The sequence below is a fragment of the Toxorhynchites rutilus genome, chromosome 2 (assembly GCF_029784135.1).
Source record: "Toxorhynchites rutilus septentrionalis strain SRP chromosome 2, ASM2978413v1, whole genome shotgun sequence".
In the NCBI taxonomy this organism is placed as follows: domain Eukaryota; kingdom Metazoa; phylum Arthropoda; class Insecta; order Diptera; family Culicidae; genus Toxorhynchites; species Toxorhynchites rutilus.
In genome coordinates, this window is record NC_073745.1 from 320134639 (window position 1) to 320162211 (window position 27573).

Here is a 27573-nt window from a genome sequence, read left to right on the forward strand (position 1 = left end):
CGCTTTGCGAAGTGCATCCTCAAGGCAGCAGAATAACAACTGACGGTTTGCCGCAGCAAAAGCAGTTTTTGTTGCGCGCTCTCTTCATTATTATTTGCTTGGGAATGATGACGCAAGATGTTGAGATACGATTATTTCCTCCATAATTTCAGTGGAGTAAATGATATTGATTTTGTCCGATTTCCAAGTTACTAGTAAATGTAAATCAATTTTTCTTCATGAAAACCACATATAATTTATGTTTGTTAAAAAACCTCTTGGTAACAACACCATAAAACATTCAAATCATCCGAATTTTTATGTTTTTAACGATTTTATTCAAAGAAGAAATTATGCTCATGGTTTGTTCACCAGTAAAAAAACCTTTTTAAGTTAAACGGTTTAATTGTGATTAATCATATTAATGTACTAAAAGCTAGAAAACAATCAGGCAAGTAGCAGTTATCAGTTATCACACCTCTCCTTCATTAGTCTAGGGCATTGATAAGACTGGAATAAAATCGTGGGGCACAATTAGCGACTTCATTATATGTCCCACGATTTTATTTTAGTCTTATCAAAGTTTTTTTTTACTTATTTTATTCCGTATCATTTTCGCTTCGATGTGATAATGTAACTTACATAACGCGATTGATTTCGCAATTTTTGAGATAATCTTCATTGAAAAAATATTATACTTTCTCAAGAATTGGATTTTGTTTTCATAATTATTGATTGTATTTGTATTTTTTTTTTTACAGTTTTCATGGTCCCGGGACCAGCGCCCTTTTTATATTTTTTCTTGAAAGCTGTGTGTATTTTTTACATAACATATCAGAAAACCAGATAGGTTTTTTTCATTTTTGAGTTATGATTTCTCAAAGTTTAGATGTTTTGGTTGCAATAGCTTAATGGACAGAAAATAGGAGCATGAGAAATTTGTTTTGCAGTTCTAATATTTTTTTATATAAAAGACTCATTGACTTCAATTTGAAACGTCGATCATCCGAATCGGTCCAGTAATTCAAAAGTTATGAATTTTAGTAGAAAGTTATTTTTGAAAAAAGGGGATGATTTGATTTTTTGGACCATCGGTTAACTTTGAAAACTCGTAACTTTAAAACGAAAGAGAACACCTCAAAATCCAATTTTTTTGCAGGTTTAATATTTTTCAAAGAAGACTAGTTCATTAGCTATAATTTGATATTCATCCATCGAAATCGGTGTAATAGTTCAAAAGTTATGAAGTTTTGTGAAAAAATCATTCTTGGGAAAAAGTAGATTTTTCGGACCACCATAAAATGGAAACGGTTACCCTAAAGAAAAAATGAAAAAAGTCACAGTAGGGTTGTGTCCGAGACACGACCGCATAGTTGACGTAGGATTCCGTTAGGTTATCTGTTTATTTTGGATATGTTTGAAGAATTACATCGTAAAACTCTTTGATAATGAAAAGGGCCGTTTTGTTAGGTTGTCGGGTATTGTTTGTTAACTCCACCAGTGTTTATCGAGTGATGATGACAGAAGGGTGGTAAACAGTCGTTGGATGGTGCGTATCAGATAAAAGATACCGTACTGGAACGAGATATGATGAAAACTGCCCTTTGTGATCCTAGACGAGATGACTCCTGTGTTATGTATGGATGAATTAAATAAAAAAAAACCCACCAATGTAATATAAGATAATTACCAATACCGAACACAATTATAATTTTTTTTAATATAGAGAAAACTTATTTGAAATGGAAAAGGTAGTTTTGTTTTATATTTTTTACTTTCTGAGTATTTATTCAACCCAATGCAAATTTTAATTAGACAAGAACACCTAATACTATATGTAGAGCATATGGGAAATCACTTTTTCTAATAATTCTTCACTTTTCCAATTTTTCTGCCGTAATAACTTTCCTTGGGTGAAAATGAACACAACAAGCTTAAACCTAACGACCCGTTCTCGAGCGGGAACAAATCTTGGTTATTATTTATGAAAATTGAAATAGATCGTTTCATATATCAACTCATTTTCAACACAACTGCCATATACAATTTTATACTCACACTTGTGCTAAATTTTTCACAATGAACGATTGAAATTGAAATATGAAATTTCACGAAGCAACCAACATTCAAGTTCCAAATTAATATTTTATTTGCTAGAATTTATCGTATCACTCCCCTTACTTGTTATATAAAAATGCCCCCGACATGCTTATATTTGCAATGTCGATTTCCCCAGGAACCTTGATTTAAAATCTCTGTTAAAGAACATATTTCGGAGGGAAAAAGCTCCCCCTACTTTCATGTATTTGCAATGTCGATTTCCCCCAGGTAGCTTGGTTTTGATGTCTCTGTTAGGAACCCGCCGCATGTGTCGTCAATTTCGACCAATCAGAAGTGGGTATTTCCGTTAGGATAGGGGTTGAGATTTTTCAATTGTTCGATAGTTAGTTTCATGACAAATGTTATTTTCTTCAATATAAAAAATTGTCATGGAGTGCCGAAATCGATTGACGTAAAAATCCCATCAATCCATCATGAAATGACAGAGCAATAAGCGTAGAAATTGGACAATTGTGTGCTCGATTTTCGATTTTCAATTTGTACCCCAATATGTTCCCGAAAGACGTAATCCTACGTCAAAATTCGGGTCAAATGTTTCGCCATAAAGAACAAAATTACAACTTTTCATGAAAATCTAAGAACCACCATTTCGGTTTGGCATGGAACGGCTGTATATATAAATTGTATATTAGTGCTTTAACTATTCAAAACATTGGGACCTGTTTCCAATTTGACACCCTGTCACGTGGACAGTCGTAAAAAGCTTCAAAACATGTTCAAATACCAATTTGATTGGTTTTATTATTTTGAAAAAAAAAATTATAATTTAGGATTGGAAAACGTTTGCACCAACCCACAAAATCAATAAAAAAGACAACGAATCATAAATCTCCTGTGTGCCATATTACTATTTGTTTTTAATCTGTTCAGATGGGTAAAAAATGGGTGGGTTGAATCTATGATATAACCGCAAGGTTGACGTGGGACCTTAGCTTAGCAATTATTTGTTTGTATTGATTAAATTCTTGTTTGAATGAAACAATTTCCGAATTCAATTGAATTCAATATATATGCTTTGTGAGTAAAAAGATTGAACAAACGCCATGTAAGGGCAATTTATGCATTATGATAGATTATATTCTTCGTTACAAGTAAATTTAATGACAGTCCTTTTACGTTTGGTATGATGCCTAGGACAAAATTTGTGAACGGAAGGATTGTCGAACGATTTTATTTTGCGTTGCCCTCTTAAGTGTCGTACTTCTCGAAGCAAATTTGCTTGAAACTTGAAAGTTCATTCGCATCTAGCGTCTGAACGACTTTTCCAAGTTCCTAAGTTCAGAAGATCGTGTTAGGGAAACATATTCTAGTTTACACAAAGGCAAGCGAGTACAAAAGTACTCGCAGTTTGGATTTATTTGCAAAGCCCATTTCCCCAAGGCTGCTTGGTTTTGATGGCTGTGTTGGGAAACCGTAAATCGGGCCAATCAAAACGAGGCAGTTAGGGCGTTTAGATAACGCTTAACATTTTATAGTTATTCAATTGTTTATCTAATGAAAAACAACATTTTATTAATTGCGATAGATGCGTGGAAGTATTTTCTATCAATTGATGCAAACATCCTTCCGATCCAGTAAGAAATGTTCGAGTTATAAGCATTCGAAATCTTTCATTTTTTCCTGTATGTTCTGTGTTTAGGTTTTCATTTTGCCCCCCCATATATTCCGGTTAGACGTAGTCCCACGTCAAAAAATATGATGTAACTCTGTGCTCCTCCATACTGGAATGACAAAGTGACAGCCTCGAGCACAGCATACTCTCCAAAGGGGTTTTTTTCAACCGCAACCGACAACATCTAAGCTTTACCAGTAATTTCCTCACCCCATCAACCGAAAAAGAGCGAGATGAGCCAGCAAATATTTCCACTTAGCCACACGCCAAATAGAAGGTGTATTTGCGAAAGCTCATTTGACTTCATGCCGGCTGCCGGAAGCCATTACTACACGAGCATCTATATCTTCAATGTTGCTCCCAGAAAAACCGGCGAGATTCTGTCAAATTCTTTCACGACTGTCACCAGGAGCAGCCCGCGCGAGGGCATGTTAGATTTATTGGCAGGCGAAAAACATATAGGAACACATAGATAGTATCAATTGTGTGGAAAATTGAGGTCACCCACACTGTTGGTGGGTGGCGTGGAATCGAAATGTGACTCGATTCTCTAGTGAAGATAAATTGCGAGTGTTTCCTGCTCACGCGTCAGCGTCACGCCTTGATGGGTTCGTTTTTCTCTTTTCCAGTCGACGACACAAACTTATCGATATGATAGATTGGAAGCGTGAAAAACGTTGACTCTCTCCATTGTTCCGTGAAAGTTCAAATCCCTCAGCCATTAATCAGAAAACAAACAAAGGACTCGAACAAATACATCCAACAGCAGCAGATGGGTTTTATTCTCTCTGACAAACTTTTCCCCGCCGAGAGAGCTGGGACAAAACTTGTTGTCTTCTGAATTCGTTGCGCTTTTCCGCCGGCTGCATTGTAACTTTTACTCGAGGAAAGTGCACAGCAACAGTCGTATAAATTTGTGCCCGAAGGCGATTTTCGCAAATTACCTCCCATCTCGGAACCACTTCCTGAATTGGTCGAACGAACCGAAATGGGATGGATCTGGGACGCCGCTACCATCGTCGGAGTCTTTCTTTATGCACTACTTGTTGAAGAGACCGTACTTCCCGACTTTGTCCTACATCACGAATGACACCTCCACCCCCTCGCCGCCCACTCGGAGAGGTTTACGATGGCACATCGGAAATCGAAACTGTGCAAACAACAACAACAACAACTGGTGTGCAGTTTCCGGATGCGCTGGTGGAACTCAATCCAAACCAAACCGCTTTTCCATTTCTTCGTAACGATTTTCCGGAAATAATAACAAGATCCATTGAGAAGGGCACTATCAGCTGGGTACGATTGTTCAACTTTGTAGAATTGTTTTGCCGCTGAATTTCAAATCTAATTTTCTGTGTGGCTCATCCTCAGCCAGTAGCCGCTTCACTGCTACCATAAGAGGAAAGGAACAAAACATCAATTCAATCTTCCCGTCCTCGGATGGCTCATAAAAACCCAACATTGACACAAAACATGATCTGATAAAAGCAACATCAAAACATATCATAACCTGTCCTTTAGTGTGCGGTCATTCGGACAGATAAATAACGGAACGACGGAACCATATAAATGGACGACGTCTCCGAGAGATGGCACTACGAGCAACTGACAGCTGGGTTTTGTCAATGTCATGCTGGAATCGCTCCATTCATCGCAGATAACGGTGAATGAAATATCAGCAGCGGGAAGCTGTAGCTTTCATGGTGTACTTTCACCGTTCGGTAGTCAACCGTTGAGGATGGTGATTAATATTAACAGCCACTGGATGTTGTTATCCTTTTCGTTGCAATCGAATTCGTTACGTCGATGCAACTGATGCAATTTCTAATTTTCTGGAAGTCTAAATATTCTTGAATCGTATATGTGTGTGTGTGTTTATGAATTTCAATGTGTTCATAACACCCGTGGTTTGGTAAAGTAAAGAAGTGGGGGTGTAAGTCGAGTTTCATTATCTAATGGTTAGCTTGAAAAAGCAAAGTAACAACGCAAAAAAAAGTGGAATAAAAGTTTATGCTTTTACACTCCACGTGTTTTTCTTCCCAGCCTCCGTTGTAGGCCGAAAATTCTGCGAACAGCTGGCGCTTCTCGAAGTTGTCAGGCAACGGGAAAATGTTTGCTAACGATGTGGCTCACGTTTTTCGTGTCTTCAGATAAGACGCAAGGGAGACCCGATAAACGTTTTGCTCGGATAACCAATCTAAGAATGAATGTACCCACTCGTCCCCAAACGGCTTATGGAAACCCAAAATTGACTTCAGTCGAATAAATGGAAATGGTATTTGCTGTGTTTTCATTGAAATTAAATGTGGCTTGCTGCCTGAGCATCATATTTACCGATATTTATATATTTACACAGCATCGCAAAAAAATTAGGAGATCGATTTGCATTTCAATGTTTGTTTCGAAATGAGCGTCTATTCTACTTTTGAAGCTTACAAATACACCCCATTTTTCAGCAGTGTCGAGTGATTCAAACATACACTACATACACTTGCTTATTAGCAACATGTTTATTGGTAATATTCTTTGACGAAGGACTACGTCTAAAATGAAAATATGAGGTGTAAAATGGAAATCTAGGAACTGGATATGTGAGAAATAATGAAATATTTCGAACGCTTATGATTCGATCATTTCTTGATAGTTCGCAAGGATATGTACATCAATTGAATGTATTTTTTTCCGCGCATCTATCACAAAAAAAAGTTATATATATGGGAAAGGGGGGGACATTTGGATACTTTTTTTCCTTGATTTTTAATATTGTTTGTAAACATAAAAAAAATCCTGAATTCATCCTGGTTGTTATTTGGACATCAATGTATCATATGAGCGTGTTAGAGGTGTGCGTTAATGCGATTACGAATGATTCATTCGAATTTTTGAAAATTGCCTTTTTGCCCGAATGTGCCCCATGTGTGGGGCAGTTTCAGACAGTCCTGGGACACTTTCGGACAACGAAAAAAAAATTAAAATTTTATATGTATCAACAATTATCTCCGTTTCCTCTTATTTCCAGCATATTCTGCATTTTTCTGTTTATCAGTATTTGTCTGAAAGGAAACTGCTTGCTATGAGAGTTAGCATTAGCATTGAGCAAGTTGCACAATATCGTAGGTGGTACGAATTCAGAACTGTTACTTCAATAGCTCACCTCCATCCGTTACTGACGATTGGAAGTATCTCTTAGATGAAGGCTTGCTTTCTCCAACAGTTAAGAATTGTCCTGGCCACGTCCTTGCAACTGCTGAGGAAAGGGAAGGAATGTTAGTTCGATATTTACTTAAGAGAGATGCAGAGAACTCTACGACCTCTCATAAATATCTCGGGAATTTAGGAAATATGTTAGTAGGGAAGGTTAGCCATAGGATACACTCAGTCAGTGTTAGTGGCACAGCTTGTGATTACTATTACTATTACTATTACTATTACTATTACTATTACTATTACTATTACTATTACTATTACTATTACTATTACTATTACTATTACTATTACTATTACTATTACTATTACTATTACTATTACTATTACTATTACTATTACTATTACTATTACTATTACTATTACTATTACTATTACTATTACTATTACTATTACTATTACTATTACTATTACTATTACTATTACTATTACTATTATGAAAATTGCTCCAGCCTTCCGTTGTTGTCACCTTATTAGCTGAGTTAAAAGAAGAGATTTGTTAAATGTTATTATGATTTTTATTGATAAAGGAGTAAATCTGTGGGAGCGAAAATGCTTGTGCTTTAGTTATTTCTTCTCCCATAGATACAAACCATCTTATCAATTAAAGAATTAAATAAAAAGAACTAAAGAATTAAAGAACTGAAGAATTGAAGAATTAAATAATTGAATAATTAAAGGACAAAAGATTTAGAGTATCAGTCATTAAATAATTATAGAATACAGAATACAGAATAATTGAACAATTGAAGAATGTTTATAATACACATCTGAAAAAAAATTAAAACAAAACTTATCTGACGCCACTGCACGCTCGTCCCATCCTATGCTGATTCGATGATTCCTTTGATTGTGATACATTCGCTACGATTATTTACGCTTTCCACTTGGCAACACTTATAGGTTCTCTCACGCTCTGTCCAGAGTTTCTCGTAGATTGTTTTTATCTGTGTGGGTTTTATCATGTTTGCTTGGCATACCCACACAGCAACACCGAACAGTCGCTATGTACACACGGATTCTTCGAAACAAACTGTCGCTTCTTGTTTCCACATATTCTTCCAAATCCCAACCCTCCTCGAAATGTGACGAGAGGCTGTACGTAATTACTTTATTCGCACCGGGGAACTCTGTGATTCGCACATGCGCGTATGACAGTGATGAGGGAGCTCTCTTGTTTTTCGATACACACACACACATATTTTATTTTATTTATTCATCGTCTTCGAGAGTATCGTACAGACTGGTTATACTTATGATATATTCTTAATCCTAGCTTTAAAATAATCTTTGGTCATGTTGAAATCAAAAATTTGGCAGACATTGTTGAAGGCTCGAAGGCAGGAACTGAATGGATTATTGTAGCCATAGCATGTTCTATGTCCGGGAACAGCAATTAATGCGGAGAAACGCAGCTGACGTTGAGGAACGTTTATTGGAATATGCAGAAGAAGATCGGCACACTCGATGTTTTCACTGAGGATGTCGAATACAATCAGTCGTTGCATCTTCAGTCGCCTTGCCGTGAGCAATTCCAAGTCGATTAGACGACAACGTTCCGAATAATGGGGAAGATGGACGGGATCATTCCACGGGAGATGTCGCAATGCAAATCGAATGAAACATTTCTGTACACGCTCGATACGTACAATCTCGGAAACGTGGTATGGGGCCCAGACCGGTGCAGCGTACTCTAAGTTGCTCCTCACTAAACTACAGTACAAAGCTTTTAGTGCATATACGTCGGTGAACTGTGACGCATTCCGACGTATAAATCCCAGGATAGAGAATGCTTTGGAGGTGATAGCTGAGATGTGATCGTGGAAACGTAGCTTTGAGTCCATGATAACACCCAAGTCACGGATAGAATGTACACGATCCAAGAAAAGAGTGTCGATCTTGTATCGGTAGTCTATCGGCTCGTAGCAACGACTAAAGGTGATCACCTTGCACTTACTTGTGTTCACACGCATGCCGTTGTCTTTGCACCACTGCGCTAGAGAATCGATATCGGCCTGCAAGCTGCAGCAGTCCGCAGCTGATTTGATGACTCGGAAAATTTTAAGGTCGTCGGCAAACAATAGTTTTCCAGAAGATATTCGTAGGCACAAGTCATTAATGAAGATTACAAATATCAATGGCCCTAGTACACTTCCTTGGGGGACTCCGGACGCTATATCGAATGTTGTGGATCGTGCTGAGTTCACCTCAACAAAAGCTTTCCTACCGGTCAGGTAAGACATCAACCAATCGGATATCCAATCAGGAAAACCCATGTGCTTCATTTTTCTCACTGTAAGAATATGCGGAACAGTATCGAAAGCCTTCGAGAAATCAATATAAACAGAGTCCACTTGATTTCTGTGTTCAACTTCACGAAAGAGCACGTTGGTGTAGCATAATAAATTGGACGTTGTGGAACGATGGGGTACAAATCCATGCTGGAACTCAGATATCATCGATTTCGCTGCAGACAGTAGCACTGTGTGGATCAGTGATTCGAGTAGCTTCCCTAGGCAACAAAGGATGGATATTCCACGGTAATTTTCAACGCGCCGCAAGCTGCCTGATTTGTAGATAGGAATCATCTTCGCAGTTTTCCATAGGCTAGGGAATGTTCTTTCCTCGAGCGACTTGTTAAAGAGTATTGTCAGAGGAAAGGCCAATGATGAAGCGCAGTTCTTCAACAGGATAGGTGCTAAGTCGTCCACTCCAGTTCCTTTCGTCGCGTCTAGTTTTTGCAATGATCTTAAAACTTCCTCGTGGGTAAAATTGAAGAATGGTAGGTGGATATGATGCGACGGTAGGTTGCGAAAACATCCAGATCCTGGTTGAGGCAGCTCAGTCTTGAACACGCTTTGGAAGAATCGTCGAAAAAGATCAGCAACTTCATCAGGTAGGTTTGCTGTTGTGTTACCGTATTCGACAACTTGTGGTACTCGATTACTCCCTCTTTGCTCTCTAACGAATTTCCAGAACGCCGTAGGGTTCCGTTTCATATCAGATTGAAGTCTCTGCTGGTAGGCCCTGTAGCTGTTCTCTACAAGATCCTTATAGCATGTTTCCACGATGCGAAGAGATTCACGGTTTTCGTTTGATTTATCGATGAAGAATCGTTTGCGTGCTTTACGCAGTTTGTTTCGCAGCCTTCGCAACTCTGCAGTCCACCAAGGCTTCCTGGTGTTCCTATTAATAGAACGGTGGCGTCGGGGTACTTTCGAATGTATGATCTCAAACAGGGTATCATAAAACATATGGGTGGCGGAATCAACTGTACGATCTTGAAGAAGTACCTCCCATTCGACCAATGAAAATACGCTATTTAAAGAGTTGAAATCACATCGTCTAAAATCCAGGTCAAAGGAATCAGTTGTGGCTGAAATATGCACACAGCTCTGCATGTCTATTTGTAGTTCGAATGGTGGGTGGTGCGGATCAACGGGTAGAAGTGGTGATATCGGCGGCTGGCCTTCAAAATTATCGGGAGCGTTTGTAAAAACCAAATCAAGTAGTCTGCCATTGATGTTTGGAATAGAGTTGATTTGTACGAGGCCATAGGATGAGATGGATTCAGTTAGCACGAGTTCTGGATCGCTAGAAGCATTCACAGGCAAGTATCCGTTGACATCCTCATCAAAACCCGTTTTCAGATGCGGAAGATTATAATCGCCGAGCAATAAAACGATATCGTTAGCCGAAGATCGGTTCGTCAAGGACTGAACAGCGAAAGTGTGGTTGGAATACAACGCCGTCTCAGAGTTTGGTCGAAAGTAAATGCCGAGGAGGTACAAATATCGGTTGGATAGTTTCACACAAACTACCATTTGCATATCTCCTACGAAATGCGTTTCTGCTACACATTACACCATAAAGTCAACAGAAATAATTATATCTCATAAAACTACTTTCACGTAAAAACAACGGTTAAACGAAACCCATGTCTGCAACGCTTCTACGTAAAACACACAGCTGAGCTATTGCGCTCCTGAAAATCACACATGCAGGACAAAACACCAATAATGAGCAAAATAGTTTCATTCTGAATTCTATTTCAATTCTGTTCACGAAAACATATTGTTTGAATTTTCTTCATTAAATCAAACACTTTGGCATCTCAAGCGGAGAGCCTTTCATTTTATTTTGACCCACACACGCTCAACGAAGAAATAATTTCAACATGTCGCGACACGAAAACGAGCGAACGATCATCGCGAGTATATTGTGCCGTAAAAATAAATAAACCGCACTAAACATGCGAAGAAAAACTGCTTCACCGAATAACTTCACTTATTGAAATTGTTCATATGCATCCACTAAACCAGTAACAGCACTATTTCTCATGAAATTATTACACCTCCTTTAAACGTGTAAGAAAAAAAAGATTCGAACGCGGAGCGAAGCTAAAATACGTCCGCACCCGACGGCTGCCCGATCGGCACTCCAGGAAACTGCTTGCTATGAGAGTCAGTAAAAAATCGTGTTTTTCTTTTCTTCCGTTTTCGAGTGGTGGTTTTCCGCGTAAAATCTATCTGTGCTGTAGACGCAATATTTTGCAGCATTGTTGTTTTACCCGATGAGTCAGTTGCTACCTCCGCACCAGTAGGTGAAATCATTTGAGCGTTCAAAATCCTTGTCCGAAAAAACCTTTCTTGAGAATGGACAGCAACCTGTCATTTTGAATACAGTTAGTATATTACTCAGATTGAAAGAAGCATTACAAGCCGATGCAACTATACCTGAAAGGTCGTGTATAGAAAGTTTTTCCAGGATGGTTGAGTAGCCAATCGTTCTGGGAAACTGAGAGCTTTTACTTGAAAGGGCCCATAACTGAAACATCCAGCGGTTGTAAGCGATTTGTGACATAAGGTGGAAAAGATACATGAACTGTGCAATTTTCTCGGAAATATTTAATTGTTTCCGAAGGGCAATGAGTGCAAATTTGATTGATTTTTATTTTTTAAAATTGATTCGTTTGCGTTGCTTTTTACTACCTTTTCCAAATGTTCCAGAACATTGAGAAATAGTTTCTCGTTATGCAACCGTTAGTTAGGAAATTAGCAAAAACAATGGACCCAGTTGGACCACATGTGAGCTATAATCATGAAAACGTTCTATTCGAAACTAGTTCGATATCTATATTCGATATCGATATCATCTTCGTTGATCCTGGTTCTATCGGTTTTCTTTTGGTAGTTTCGAACCATCATTAGGTCTGAGAATCAGACTAAATTGATGTTTGTTAGTAAACAACAATCAGGCACAAACTTTATGAGGTATTAAACAGTGTCCGAATGTGCCCCATCACCATCCGAAGACAAATCATAATTTTATCTAATAAATAGACCTTGATTTCCCCGTTGTATGCACGTTTTTTTCATTTCATATTAGTTACTAACTGAGGTGGTGTACTTAAATTTCTAAATCGTTCATGAATGAATTAGGGAAATACTTACAACTTCAAGCTCGAAAGTTTCGAAACGTGTATGAAAAAGGGCACTGTGTTGTTTCCGTAAGTAATAAAGTTGGTGGCAGGCTGTTAACTTACTTATATTTTTAATTTGGTTGAAAATTGTACCACTTAATTTTTACAAGCGTTGTCCGAAACTGCACCCTGCACCCCCCTACTTTTTGAAATAAACAATTGAACAATAGTAAAATGTCAAACATTATCTAAACGCGTCGAATTCCAAGGTTTGATTGTCCAAATTTGGGTAGGGGCGACTAAAGTAACAGCGAAATACAATTTGAATACATCGATACCAATGCGAAAACAAACTTAGCTATCTACCGTGCATATCATTTTATCCAAGAGTAATAAAAAAAATAAGAAATGGAAGCCATCATTTAAATATTGGCCTCATTCTAGTCAATATCTGGTGGATCACACTATTGAGGATAATAGCGGTTCCTTCGGCTGAAGGAGGCCAGGATGATAGCTCAGGATTCGGGAATATACGGAATATGACTTGCACTGGGAAAAATAAAACACTTTGGAATACAACTAAAATACTATCAGATTTATTCGCGATGCTACACTTCTAACGTTTGGATTTGGAATGAAAATAGCGTGGAGATGGTATTCTTCGTTTGCTTCACGTTGTATATGTGTAAGCTAAAATATACTGCTGTCTGTATTAGTGAAATGCATCAGACGTTGCAATTTTGTTAGGAAGGGAGTGGATTGGACAGGAACAAGTATTGGGATGGAAACGGGAAACTATTTTATTGAACACTTGCTGCTCTTTCGCGATGTCGGTCGCGAACGCGAACAACATCAGTCTCGCACCAGCAATGCTGATATCACATACCATGAAATAAATCGCACACTGTTGAGTCCCACCCAGGTGTGCAATTTTGTTCGATTGAGGATAGCATCGATTTTCATGCCGTATGGTGAAGAGTATTTTTGCATTTTTGCTTCACCTCACACAAACACATTGATGTTGTTTTCATGCGTTGCTAAAGATAGAAGGAGATGGTTAAGAAATGTGAAATTATGGTGCTGGTGAAACAAAATATTAGGCTTTCAAAAAAGTCCTGCGGTATTTCCGCGAGGTGTCGTTGTAAGCGCGTAGTTCTAGTTGTATTCATTGTATCGAGTCACTATAGCTTGTTGGAAAGGTATTTTTGCGCGCTATAATATAGTCCTTGACAGTGTTTTGTTTGGTTAAGTCGTTCGTGAGTTATAATGTCCCAAATATGGAGCAAAATAAAGAGAAAATCCGACATATTTTACGGTACTACTATGACAAAGGCAAAAATGCATCTCAAGCTGCCAATAAAATTTGTGCAGTTTATGGACCGATGGACGATGGTTTCAACGTTTTCGTTCTGGTGTAGAGGTCGTCGAAGATGCGCCACGCTCCGGAAGGCCTGTCGTCGAAAATTGCGACAAAATCGCTGAATTAGCCGAGAAAGACCGGCATAGTAGCAGCCGTAGCATCGGCCAAGAGCTGGGGATAAGTCATCAAACCGTTATTAACCATTTGAAGAAGCTTGGATTCACAAAGAAGCTCGATGTATGGGTGCCACACATGTTGACGCAAAAAAACATCAAGCGGCTCAGACTGTGCCAAGCCCTCATTACCGGCCAGGAAGGTTCTGCTGTGTGTTTGGTGGGATTGTCAAGGAATAATCTATTATGAGCTGCTTCCCTATGGCCAAACGCCCAATTCGGACCTGTACTGCCAACAACTGGACCGCTTGAAGGTAGCACTCATGAAGAAGAGGCCATCTTTGATAAACAGAGGCCGCATTGTCTTCCATCAGGACAACGCCAGGCCACACACTACTTTGGTGACGCGCCAGAAGCTCCGGGAGCTCGGATGGGAGGTTCTTTTGCATCCGCCGTATAGTCCGGACCTTGCACCAAGTGACTACCACCTGTTTTTGTCCATGCCGAACGAGCTAGGTAGTCAGAAGTTAGCCACAAAAGAGGCCTGTGAAAATTGGCTATCCGAGTTTTTTTGCCAATAAGGAAGCGAGCTTCTAAAACAGGGGTATTATGAAGTTGGCATCTCGTTGGGAACAAGTCATCGAACAAAACGGCGCATATTTGACTTAAAACAGATGATTGTAACTAATTTTATGAACAAATGAAAATTCAAAAAAAATACCGCAGGACTTTTTTGACAGCCTAATATAATTCACGATTCATTACTCATCCAGCTAGCGATCGGACTAGCGGCTTGATAAAAATATAGGACGTTCCGCGTCGGCAATCATATCGTTTGGTGGAAAGTGTTTGTTTATGATGGTATCACACGCAATCATTTCTGATTTTATGCGTTGATGATTCGAGTATAGAATCGTCTGTGGTTGCAGTGTGTGTTCTAAGAAGAAGATATGCATTACGTGCGTTGGCAATTCTGACATACAAAAATGAACAAAAAACAAAAATGAATCATAAATCAATCATCCTCTGCTGCTTCTACAAAACAACCGTCTTCGTCCGGGCCTCCAAAATGTTCATTAAAATGTAATTTCAATAAACGTAATACATTCCAAAGTAATATCCAAAATAATAAAAAGTTAACTGGTTTTTATATGGTTTTTTGTCGGGAGTGTCGGGAGTTTTTATATGGTTTTATTATTCATAATTTTGTCCGATCAATCATTCAATTTCCGCGGATTCGTGCATTTTTCTCATGTTAAAAAATGTATCAAAGTGAAGTAAATTCAAAGTCGAGTATGAAGAAGTCGATACGGACCAAATTTTCTGTTGTCGTTTTACGAAAGCTGATGGATGGTAAAATTTCTTTGGTAATGATTTTTTGAAATGTTATTACGCTAAGAAACACCGAAAAACTATTTGGATATTCAAAATGTTGTTTGAAACATCAATGACTCAACACAACAAACTAAACTAAACTCTCGGCCTCCAGAAAAGTGTGACATTTGTGACGAACATCAGTCGAAAATCAAACATGAAACTCGTATTTCATTTCACAGTCCCGTATTGTCTTCGAATGCAAATATTCTTGAGGGTAGGTCATTGATTACTTGTTCCAATCGACCAATCAGAACGCGATATTTTCGTTTAGATAGTGCTTGACATTTTTTAATTGTTAAATAATTACTTCATTTATTTCATAAAAAGATCAATCTTGACGAATCGATTTTCCAAACGACGAAGGGATCGATCCACTGATACAATCGGTACCAAGGAATCGATCTTTGTAAAACCAAAAACTATTTTTCCAATTTATCTACTTATTCTATAGAAGTGTTGTATTTTCTTTAACATAAAGATAATATCTGCTGCGCGTTGTAACACATGAAGTTTTTTTTTTGTCGAGTAGTCAATAGCTCGTGTTTACATAATCACATCACTTACCGCAGTGAATCCTGATTTTTCTTAACCATTCCCACTAACAACTATCCCTTCCATGATAAACGCTAGGGAACCACGCTATAGAGGCGACCCTTCTGGCCTTCGGGCGGCGAATATCATACTAACATTCCTTCCCTTCCCCTGGTGACTGTAAGGACGTGGCCGGCGTCGTTATTGACCATGTAAAGCTCGAATCACCGAAAATTGCACAACAGGAATGATTTGCTAGTCCCAAGCGTCATTCTGCGTGTTCTTTGTGCAATTTGGTTGGTTCAAGTCAATCACGGAGAGCAATTACGAATTGTACAGTCTACCCAAGCTCAAGAAGTGTTGTCTTTTCTTTAAACAACGAATACAAATTTCATTTTCTCTATTCAAACATCAAAAGTATTTTGTTAGGTTCCTTGTATGGAAACATTTAAAAGTAAGAAAAAAAATCTTCGGTATTCCTTTTTTTTTTTAATAATTATTGAACATCTGAACATGTAGTTCAGCAATCCTATGAGCCACTGGTTACAGTATGCCCCTCAGTACCTACCTTGTTCTGTCTCTGTCAGCATTTGTACGGAAGTAAATCGTAGAAGAAGCTATTCAAATATTGACATTATCATTGAAAAAAATTTAGGTGCTCTTTGGTGAGATCGAAATCAATGTATACTGAAGAACAAATATCCATAAATATTTTCTGAGATCGAAAAATCGAAACCAAAAATTCGATTTTTTTTTTAATTGTCGAGTACAAAAGATCAATCCAAAATATCGAAGGTCCAAATGGTAAAGATCGATCTTCTAAAAATCGACCCTTGATCGCCCCATCCTAAGGTGGTCACATTGATGGCGGAAAAGAGTCCTACAACGATGACCTTGAGCTTTGCCGTTGAAATCGTCTACAAGATTTCTCATCTGCGAGTACATTCAGTGATATCTCGTTCGGTGGCTAGTCTTGGAGGTACACATGGACATTCTATTGATTTTTTGAAATCGCGAAAACCTTCATGTTGGCTCGTTATCAATCATATATAGCTGAAGCTTGTTAAATACGTTTCTTAAGCAGGGACCCCAGAAAAAAAAACGAATTTTTGTATTTTGCATTTTTGGGAAGCTTATGGCCTCAGAAATGTTTCCCTAAAAGTATATTTCATAATTGAGTTGGTTGGAAAGTTACAGCCAAAAGTATGAAATTACCTCAAGGTAATGCTATTGCTGTACGAATGGAAAATACATCTTCGAATATACCTTAAATAATTACCAAAATACCCGCGCACTCCACTATATTCCTTACATCTTAAAAAAAATCACGAAAATTATTTATTTTTTGACCTTCCAGACAGGGGTCCCCCCTCAAATTAAATGAATTATTTATCCAGCAGTTTCTTTAGTTTTAAGTAGGTAGTATTAAGTATTGGGTTACATAAATTGACGCCTCATTGGTCGGTGTTCAGTCAGACTAGACAGAGTAATATAATTGAGGGGCTCAAAATTAAAGGGGTGTAAGTGACATCATCGATTTCTCTACATTGACTCTCTCTTTTGGTCATAACTTAGCTGAAAACAAATTCCCAGCTGTATTTCACAATGTGAAGGATAGGTCAGGGCCTCATCTGTCAGATTATATAGCAAACTCAAATTGGAACGCCTCTGCAGTTTAGTTATTAACTAAAGAGAATGTTGATGAAGAGAAATCTATCAAATCACTTATATCCCATTCCTTCTGAGCCCCTCAATCATGATTTCGAGTAAATCGAACTCAATGTATAAAGCTGAGTAGTTTTAGTAGCTTCCAATTATTCTCACCAATTGTTTTCTACAGCTCTTAGTTACTCTTTAGCAAGGTTGTATGATGATATTATAAAAAAGTTGATGGGTCTGGGCCTAGGGGCACGGACGGGATCTTGACATAGGACTGTGATTATGTGTAGTAATTGAGGGGCTTAGAAGAAAAGGAATGAAAATGACTCGATCGTTTTCTCTTCATCAATTTTTTATTTGGTTAATAACTCAACTGCAAAAAGGTTCTAATTTGTGTTTGCTATAGAATCCGATAGATGAGGTTCAGACCTATCTCACACATTGTCAAATACAGCTCGGAGTGTGTTTGAAGCGATGTTAAGACCAAAAGAGAGAGAGAGTCGATGATGTCACTTACACCTCTTTCATTTTGAGTCCCTAAATTGTATTTGAATTGAGTTTATTCATTGTTCAAAATGTGTAATTTTTTCTCTTTTGATACAGCAGATTGAAGCCAAATGTACCATTCAAGCCATTACTACCCTTTTCTTCTGTTTATTCAATTATACAGAAGAAGACAAAGAGTCACCATGTATCATTTTTAAACACAAGTCTAAATTAACTAGCTGCTGTAGAGAAGTGATCTCATTCGGTGCTAAGTTCTGCTTATGCATAAGAAAGGGAAAGGAAAATGGGCATAGGCATTTGATGAAGTGAAGCGGGTTTCTTAGGAAGACATATACGGGGAGCATAATATTAAGATCGCGACTGCTCGACCTATCATAATCTGATATGCGTGAGTATACTTTTTCGATCTTCGAAATCAGCAGCCAGTTAAATTTATTAATTGCATTTTTCACATAATCAAACAACATGCTCGATATTATGACATCCTGGACCACAGTTACATAAATTGTTGGTAGCAAGACCTACACAATAAAGACGTGAATTGAGCACGAATTGGTTAGGCAACATACAGCTCGAGCTTGAGCTTGGGTAGACTGTACAATTCGTAGTTGCTCTCCGTGATTGACTTGAACCAACCGAATTGCACAAAGAACACACATACATACACATAACACATAAATCATACTTTGAGCGTTTCGAGGCACCCATAAATCACATCCGATTGAGCTGAAATTTTGCACAGGTAAGTTTTTTGGGCCAATAAACAGCATGTACATGGTCGGTTCGAGACCTCTCACTTCTCTCAAAGGGGTGCAAATGGAACCAAATTTGGCATTTGGAGATTTCAGAGGACAAGAAATGTTTGGTTCGACAATAATTTATCAAAGTTTTATGTATTTACAATAACTATTTGTACTATAGTTAAGCATTATGCGTAAGAAGTAGTGAAAATATGTCTCCTACTAAACGGTTCACAGCTTTCAAAAATATTTGCAATGTAACTGTCTCTGTTTCTCTTTTTTGCAATGTAACTTTTCTCACCCAATCTCATCCCCATCAACTGTACTATAGTCTTCGTAGAATGGGGATCATAGCCCTATGTGGGTGCAATAAATGATCATATTTCTTAAGGCGTTTTCATATTTATTTTATTAAAAATCTAGAAAAAATTCAAAAACTTACTTAAATTTCATAATTTTTAAATTACAGCATTATGAAACCAGTGTAGTACCGCTAATTTGGTCAGTATTTACTGGTTCTTAAATTTTAATCTGTAGAGGGTGTTATTTAGCATGAAAAAGTTTTTTTATTATTTAAATATTACTAACAAAAACAAAAGTTTTTTTACAAACTCCATATTTCATTTTCATATGAAGTTTTTCAAAATATTTCATATTTCTCATCTGCTCCGTGTGATGTAATAACGAGCATCGCTCAAGGATAATTATGGAGTTCTTTGTCAATTTTCAATTTTCATTGTCAAAAAATCATAATTTTCTACTTAACTAAAATCTTTTTTTTTTTATTTTCGCTGAAATTTCATCTCACACTCGTTATTTTTGGTCTTCAATTGTGAAAGTGGACACACTAGCATGAAGTTCCGTTTTTTTTAAAGCCATTCATTGTGCGTCCTTCGCGTGATATCTCGGCTTATGTCCAATCACTACAACCTAAACGCGCATCTCTATCGCATTGGGCTCGCAGCAAACAATCTTTGCGATTGTGGCGATGGCTACCACGACATCGAGCATGTTGTCTGGTCGTGTATCCGGTTCCATGCTGCCCGCTCTCAGCTTTCCAGAGCATTGAGGGCACTAGGCAGACAATCGGATATCCCCGTCCGGGATATCTTAGGTAGTCGTGATCCTGATCTTCTGCTTCATCTATACCTGTTCCTCAGAAATGCCGATGTCAACGTTTAATGATGTTCCTCCTATCCGATCGATAAACTTTTACTTAGTCGCGGCAATACATACACATACTCTCTACAGATACACAGGTCGAAGGTTGTGCAGGCCACTGCTCATTCAACAAGAGCCAAAGGTTGTACCGCTCATGACGACTCTACACGAGCTGAAGATTGTACCGCCCAGTGACCATTCTACCCTGGATTCCTCGAGTCAAGAGAGATGCACCACGATTGATATGAGGTACAGACTAGGGGGCGTCGCTGATCAATGGTCAGTTACACTCCAATAGGAAGTATCCCGTGTCGGCCACACATACATAGTACTGGAGACTGCACCGTCCCAATTATGAGAATCTTTGTAATACTAACCTCGAGCCAACCGCGAGTAATCGGTTACATATTACTAACATAGTTGTAAGACAAAAATTGTCAAAATATTGGACTCCCGGCCCCGTCAGGCGAACGCTACATGTGCCTTAATAAAATATATATTTTGAAACAAAAAAATTGTGCATCCTTATGAATAAATCCAACGCAATTAAATATATTGTGTAATTTTGTATAGCTGAAAATGTTTTGTGTAGCTATAAAAAAATTGGGGAGAGTTCAGTTTATTGGATATAATCAGACAAAAAGTTTTTTCTTTTAAAGCCGCCTTTGTTGAGTTCTTGAAATCGACAAACAAAAGTCGTTGGCTTATTCTTCCAATTTATATGATGGTCACAGATTTCTTTACCTCACAATCGAAATATTACCAATTCTTTTTGAAATATATTTTTTTTCAAAAAAATATTCTAGAAATGCAGTAACAAACATCGGTCAGAAGCTGAAGAGAAATCGAAACAGCTAAATATAGGAAGTAGCTTGAAACGCTACAACCAAGCTGTGGAGCGAAGTTAGAAGTCGTCAGCCTCTGTTACTCAATTCATAGATTAATGTGTCGTCCGATTCGATCCAATCCCTTGAATGCAATTTCCTGTCCCAACATCAATGTGCAAACGTGTAGCAGACACTCCCAAAGGCTCCGTTCATCCAATAACGTTCCAGCAAATTTTTAATTGGATAGCTAACAACGAACGAGAGAGAGAGAGAGAGAGCAGGTATTTCACTTTTTCCAACACCTTCGATCGGCTGTCAATTTTAATTTTCGTTACTTCACTCTCACCGATTTGGGTATAGCGAGCATTAGGGGAGCAATTTAGCGTTCCGCCGTTCGTGCCGAAATGTGTTTACCAGAGTGAAAAATGCAGATACGATGGGTACGAACGATTTTTTGTTTTGCATATAATCAATAAAGCCACCGATATACGATGGCTGGCTGGTGGAGTCGGTGGGAGGAGAACCCGATAAACGCATAGATTGAATGCATATTCAAGCGAAAGCCGGCATTCAGCATTCAGCAGATATTCAGTGGGATCCTTTGAAAGGACGATACACGGGTTGTTGAGTTTCGTGCTCAACACCACCACGATGTGGGCACACGCTTCATATGCTGTCTTCTGGTGGAACATCATTAATCATACATATGAAACAACTATGCTACGAGGAGAAGAGTGCAGGGCTGTTGGGCTGTTTAGCCTTCATGCCGCAGAATACATCAGACGACACGTTAGAACTGTTGCCGTCTAGCATTCGAATTAGGGGCCTAACGTGGTCGTGTGGATGTGGGCGCACATCCGGATTAGTTTCCCCTGGGGATGAGTAGAGTCATCAAAAGCTAATTTCGTTAATACTGCATGGTGATGAAAGCTGTGACTTGAAGTTTTACCACAGCTGAAAGCCACAGGCAATTTAGGAACAGTTCGTCTTGGACAGTTGTTTGCCATAAGGAGATGATATGAAGTCAATCAAATCCGTTCACTTTCAAGAGAAGTTATTTCTTGTACATATACGAGTATTCTATACATTCTATAAGTATCAATTCTTTTCTCATCAACAGATACAAATCGATAATTATCTTTTCTGCCTGCGTTGGCGTCGTCATTTGGTCTCTCCTGCTATGGACTACGTCACTTGCCGCCCTGCAGGTTAGTAATGCTGACATACTTCTCTTCTATGTATCCTCATCCCAAAACCAAAAGCGAGAACGAATTCCATCAGCTTTCGCTATTCTTATCTATGCTACAATTATCCACTCGAACAACTTTGATTAGACTACAGTTTTGTCCGAGCTCATTGGAAACGTTGATTAGAATCATTTAGTGAAATGTGGTATACGCATTTTAATTAGTATATGTCTACTTATAATAATAAATTGTAAAAAAAGTTAGATATATCAGTTTGATTACCCCAATGGAGAACCGAATGCAAATGCGTCACGATCTTTACATAACACATTCCCCATATTAGTAATGGCACATTCAACATGTCCTTTTATGGCCTCATCGAGTGCCCCCAACCAAGTGGTAGACACCCTGGCAAACACATCGGTAAACATCTCTTGGCAAATAGTCACCGCATCCGGCACCGGTTTCCATCCATTGCAGCAGCACTCTCCAGCGTTTGTGTGTGTGTGTGCATTTTCGAGAACAGGCATAAAGCCAACCTTGCCGGAAGGAAAGCCACTTTTCGCCTTCATTTGAGGGCACCCCCAGTGCTCCGTCTGCGAACTTTTGGACACCCATCGTTTTTACGTGGGTAAATGGTAGGGTTTATTCAGCCTTCCCGGAAAGAGTGTTCATTGGTAAATGTTTACTGACAAAATCCATTCTTAGGGTTTGATATTGGTGGTGAGAATTGGTGTGATTTTTGTGATTTGCATCCACGGAGGATATATTTAACACTAGCTGACCCGGCAAACTTTGTCCCGCCCACAATTTATTTTTCGTAATCACTTTCCCGTTTTTTTACTAAGCGCACGTTCATGGGTCCAATCGCAGAACTGTTCCTTGATTGATCTTCTAATCTACCCTTTGTTTATTTTATTTTACTATTTATTTTTTACTATAAAATTTCAGTATTTCTACCAAAACTCGACATTATAATATCAGATTATTTTCAGACACAATTCTCGTGCAAGTGGATGAAAAATCCTAAAATGTTTCCCCGTTACATGGAATAAATGTTTGATACAGAAATTATGATAGAATAAAGACAACCCTTAGTCATACAATTCCTTTCTCGAGTTTTGCTCTTATCAACACATTCGGTGATCCATTTTTATTTATATAGATAGAAGAAGCTATGGAGTGTGTGAGTTTATCACGTTAAAATCCATTTCCACTTTCGAACAAAGATGAATTTCGTTAGCGCAAAGATCAAATGGACTAACAACGCTTGTCACTATGAAATTGTAGAACATATGGGAATTGAATTTTCGCAAATTTTCCCATTTTCTTCAGGGTTTCCGAAAATTTTCAATTGTCATGTTTGGTTGGAATATGTGTATTATTTTTATGGAACCTCCTCTCCGTTCCAGAGAAGGGAGGGGTGTCATACCATCATAGAAACATTTCTCGTACCCAAAAACCCTCACATCCCAAATTTGGCTCCATTTGCTTTATTAGTTCTCGAGTTATGCAGAAATTTGTGTTTCACTTGTATGGCAACCCCTCCTTAGAGAAAGGCGTGGAGTGTCTTTCCACCATCGAAATATTTTTGCACCCTAAAACCTCCATATGCCAAATTTGGTTTCCGTTGCTTGATTAATTCTCGAGTTATTCAGCGCCAAACCCCTGCCCCTACATACAGTGAGGGGCAAAATAAAGTGTCCAAATTATTTTTTTTCCATTTCTTTCATTTTTCTGGTTAAAATTCAACGAAAACACATCGTAATCATTTTCAAAATATTATTTATTATATTCTTTTCAAGTTTTGTTAATGTTGCGCTGGTAAAAAAGAAAGTTTTTCTGATAGTAAAAAAAAGGTAATATTCTAAAAAAAACAGGGGCAAAATAAAGTGTCCAGATAAGTACAGCTGCAAATAAATCAAACTGAAGGCAAACAAGAACGATTTAATAATGGATATGACCTCCTTTAGCCTTCAACACCTCCTGCAAGCGCTTCGGCATACTTTCAACAAGGTTGTGCAAGTGTTGTGGGTCGAGTTCATCCCACGCGCGCTCCAGGGCATCAAAATAAGTATTTTTATTTGTCACACCAGTCTTATAAATCCGAGCATCGAGGATGGCCCACAGATTTTGGATGGGGTTCAGATCAGGACTTTGTGGGAGCCATTCAAGGGGTTTGATGCGGCAGGAACGGAAAAATGACTTCGTCTGCTTGGCCGTATGTTTTATCCTGCTGGAAAACGAAGCGCTCTTCGAGACCCGTCTTGATTAGGGATACCTCGAGGCTTTCCCGCAGGATATTGCAATATGACTTAGCTGTCATGATTCCGTCATTTTTTACCAAACTGCCCACCTCACCCCAAGAAAATCACTCCCACACCATCTCGTTACCTCCTCCGTGCTTGACTGTTCCTTGGATATGGCGGTCTTGGAGTTCCTCACCCGACTTGCCCCACACACGATCCCGCTTCTTCCGGTTGAACAGCTCGAATTTGGATTCGTCGGTCCACAACATTTTCCAGTATTCGAGCGGTTTATCGGCGTGTTCCTTGGCGAACTTGAGCCGCTTAGCCTTATTCACCTGGCTGCTGGAAGGCCTTCTCACTGCGATCTTGCTACGGTACTCCTTCGCTTGGATGCGCCGACGGACAGTACGACGCGATACCGAAAGTTGGAGCTCTTCCTGTATCTGCCGGATTTGGGTTTTTCTTCACCTCACGAATGATTTTCTTGTTCGTTCTGGCATCTGTCTTGGGCTTCCGTCCTCTTCCCGGGCGATCCACCACCGATCCAAACGTTTTCATCTTCTTCATGATTTTTGATACCACTGTCTTGCTGATTTCGTAGTGCTTGGCCACTTCGTTTAGTGCGTTTGGCCGTTATTGACATCACGAACAACCAGTTTTCGGATGGCCAACGGAATGGAACCGGAAATTTTTGCGTTCTCCATATTTTACGACTTATTCGAATGCAGACACCTGTTTGAATGCTCCAGAGCCAAGCCAGTTGTTTATGAAACGTCAAAATACACAAAACAAACAAATTCGAGGGGCCTCACGATGGGAACTTATCGAAATTATATCGATTTTCGAGTTGGACACTTTATTTTGCCCCTGTTTTTTTGGAATATTAACTTTTTTTTTTCTATCAGAAAAACTTTCTTTTTTACCAGCGTAACATTAACAAAACATGAAAAGAACAACATAAATAATAATATTTTAAACAATGATTACGATTTGTTTTCGTTGAATTTTAACCAGAAAAATTAAGCAAATGGAAAAAAAAATAATTTGGACACTTTATTTTGCCCCTCACTGTACCAATTTTCATGTCGAGTCCATAAGAATCAGACAAACAGACAGACATACAGAAATCCATTTGTATAGATATAGATTTTTTTGTTGAGTGTATAAAACAAAGGCTCCGTGCCTACGTGTAACTCATCATCGCAGGAGAACAGATTTAAATTCGTTTATTTCGTTGGTGCAAATCAGAACGAAAATAATTTTGTATTATAATGATAAGTTGTGGTGGGAATATTAAATAATTTATAGAAACATGAGTAAGTCAGGCCTAGGTTATTAAGTTTTCAATTAAAATAAAATAATAATTTTCTTTAAAATTTCAACATTTTTATCCTGCCTTTATGTATGCGGATCTGATCGTGAATTAACCCATTAGTACCCAGCGTATGAAATTTAATACGCAAAAATGCCCGTTTTTGAAGAACTGTTTTTGATGAAACTAAAGTGTTAAGCGCATTTTAAATGATACCACATGACAATTTAAAAGTGTTTTTTGTGTCAGTTTCATTTTATCTGTCATTTTTGTTGTTTTGTTGTGTATTGAAGCTTACAAAGTTCGAGTTTCCCACAAAAGTCGCTAAGTAAACATAGCCTACACCTGGGTAGTAATGGGTTAATTGATACAATCCTGTATACGGTATCTTCATCGTCGCGAATCGAGCAGTTGAACTGGTGCCCTGTTTGTTTCGACATCTCACATCGATTTGTTGTTATTACAGTTAGTGCTGCATTGAGAATATTTTTTTCTAAATCAGATTTACCAGCAATTGGTGAAACATTCATTATTTCTCTAAAGTGGATTGAACTTTGTTGACACTTTACTTCATATCTTCCTTCAGGATGTTCAATTGTACATTTGATCTATTACACTATAGGTGAAAACTAAATTGCCAATACTTTCAGCAAACATGCACCTCCATAACATAACTCCACCACCAACATGTGTAAATGTTGCTTTCAGATTTTTTACGCTTTGTTCATCGTTTGGTTCTCCCATTACGTAACAACGACCATAGGCACAAAAGATGTTAAAATTCGACTTGTCTACGAAAATAACATGTTCTCAGTAAGACGTTGATGTGTTTTCAAGCTGTAGATGTTATTGGAGTTACTAATTTTATTTTTGACGTAGAACTACGTCTAACCGGAAGATATAGGGGGTGAAATGGAAATCCAGGCACTGAACAAGTAGGAAAAAATGCAAGATTTGGAACGCTTATAACTCGAGCATTTCTCAATAGATCGCAAAGGTTTTTGCATCAATTGATAGGAAATATATCTACGCATCTATCATAACGAATAACATTTCATTTTTCTTGAGATAAATAATTGAATAATTGTGAAATATCAAGCATTGTCAAAATGCATCATGTGCCCATTTTTGATTGGTCCATTTTGTGTTCCTCAAATCGTACCGACCAAAACGGGCAACCAGAGCAGCAGCGAAATAGATTGGAAAAGAAAAAGAAAAAAATTAAGGAAACATTGGTCGCAGTCTCACACATGCGTAATTCTCGAGCCAGCCAGTCAGCTTAAAAATCCCCGCTCCGCTGCCGTAACGATCATTCTCATTCAAACCGTACACCACATCGGTTCGCATCACAACACATCAACAAACCAACCCAAGCAGCCATGTCTGGACATGGTAAAGGAGGAAAAGTGGAGGGAAAGGCAAAATTCCGCTCGAACCGTGTTGATCTGGAGTTTCCCGCAAGGGTAGCTAGGCCGAGCGCGTTAGTACCAGTGCACCAGTCCACCTAGCCGGCGTTATATAGTTTCGGCCGCCGAAGTGATCGAGTTAGCTGGCAAAGCTGCTCGCGACGATAAGAAAACCCGCATTCGGAACAGAACACATTCGGTTCGGTGGACATCAAGACAACAGGCAGTTGCAGCGAGTGGCGAGTGGCAAACGCAATCGCAAAACGGCAGCAGGTAGCAGAAGAACAAAGTTTGTTCTTTATACAAACTGCTTTGGTGGCAAATCCAGAACAAGGCGGCATCGAGGGCGTTCGAAATGGTTTTTTTCAAAACCACGAGTACAAAGTTTTCTAAATTGGAACCATTCCATAAAACAAGGCGCTTTTCAGGGCCATTAAACCTTCCAAAAAAGAGTTTAGGAAATACAGTTCAATGCTTTCTAAAACATTATCCAAAATAATAATAAAACACAAATTGATTTTTTCATAATTTGTTTGCCAGGATCTGATGAGTATGTGAATTTGGCAGTTGTTCTGAGCTTATTGATAGTTGGGGACTATCCTCATTATACAATTTTCACCAATTCTTAAATTGTTTCCAGATTGAAAGTACAGTAATTTACATTTATCTCGACATTTAGCTAATTGGACGGACCTGTAATGCGACTTATTTAGTTGGACATTTTTGTAAACATAGAGATCCAAATTATGACCCCACATTGAAAGTCGACACTGTACCACTGTCATCGCAAATGTTCAATTACAGGT

At 38.4% G+C, this 27573-nt stretch overlaps 2 protein-coding genes across 25 annotated transcripts in view; one reads left to right on the forward strand and one right to left on the reverse strand.

Annotated features, from left to right (window-relative positions):
• The window catches only part of LOC129771300 (potassium voltage-gated channel subfamily KQT member 1), a 1095885-nt gene that overhangs the window by 772004 nt on the left and 296308 nt on the right, over nt 1-27573 (reverse strand). The gene's annotated exons all lie outside the window — the stretch shown is intronic.
• Nucleotides 1-27573, forward strand: part of LOC129771304 (thiamine transporter 1-like) — a 49950-nt gene that overhangs the window by 10362 nt on the left and 12015 nt on the right. Inside the window, exon 2 of the mRNA XM_055774825.1 lies at nt 21734-21821. Coding sequence (XP_055630800.1) covers nt 21734-21821 — 88 coding nt within the window. The remainder of the gene's footprint in view (nt 1-21733; nt 21822-27573) is intronic.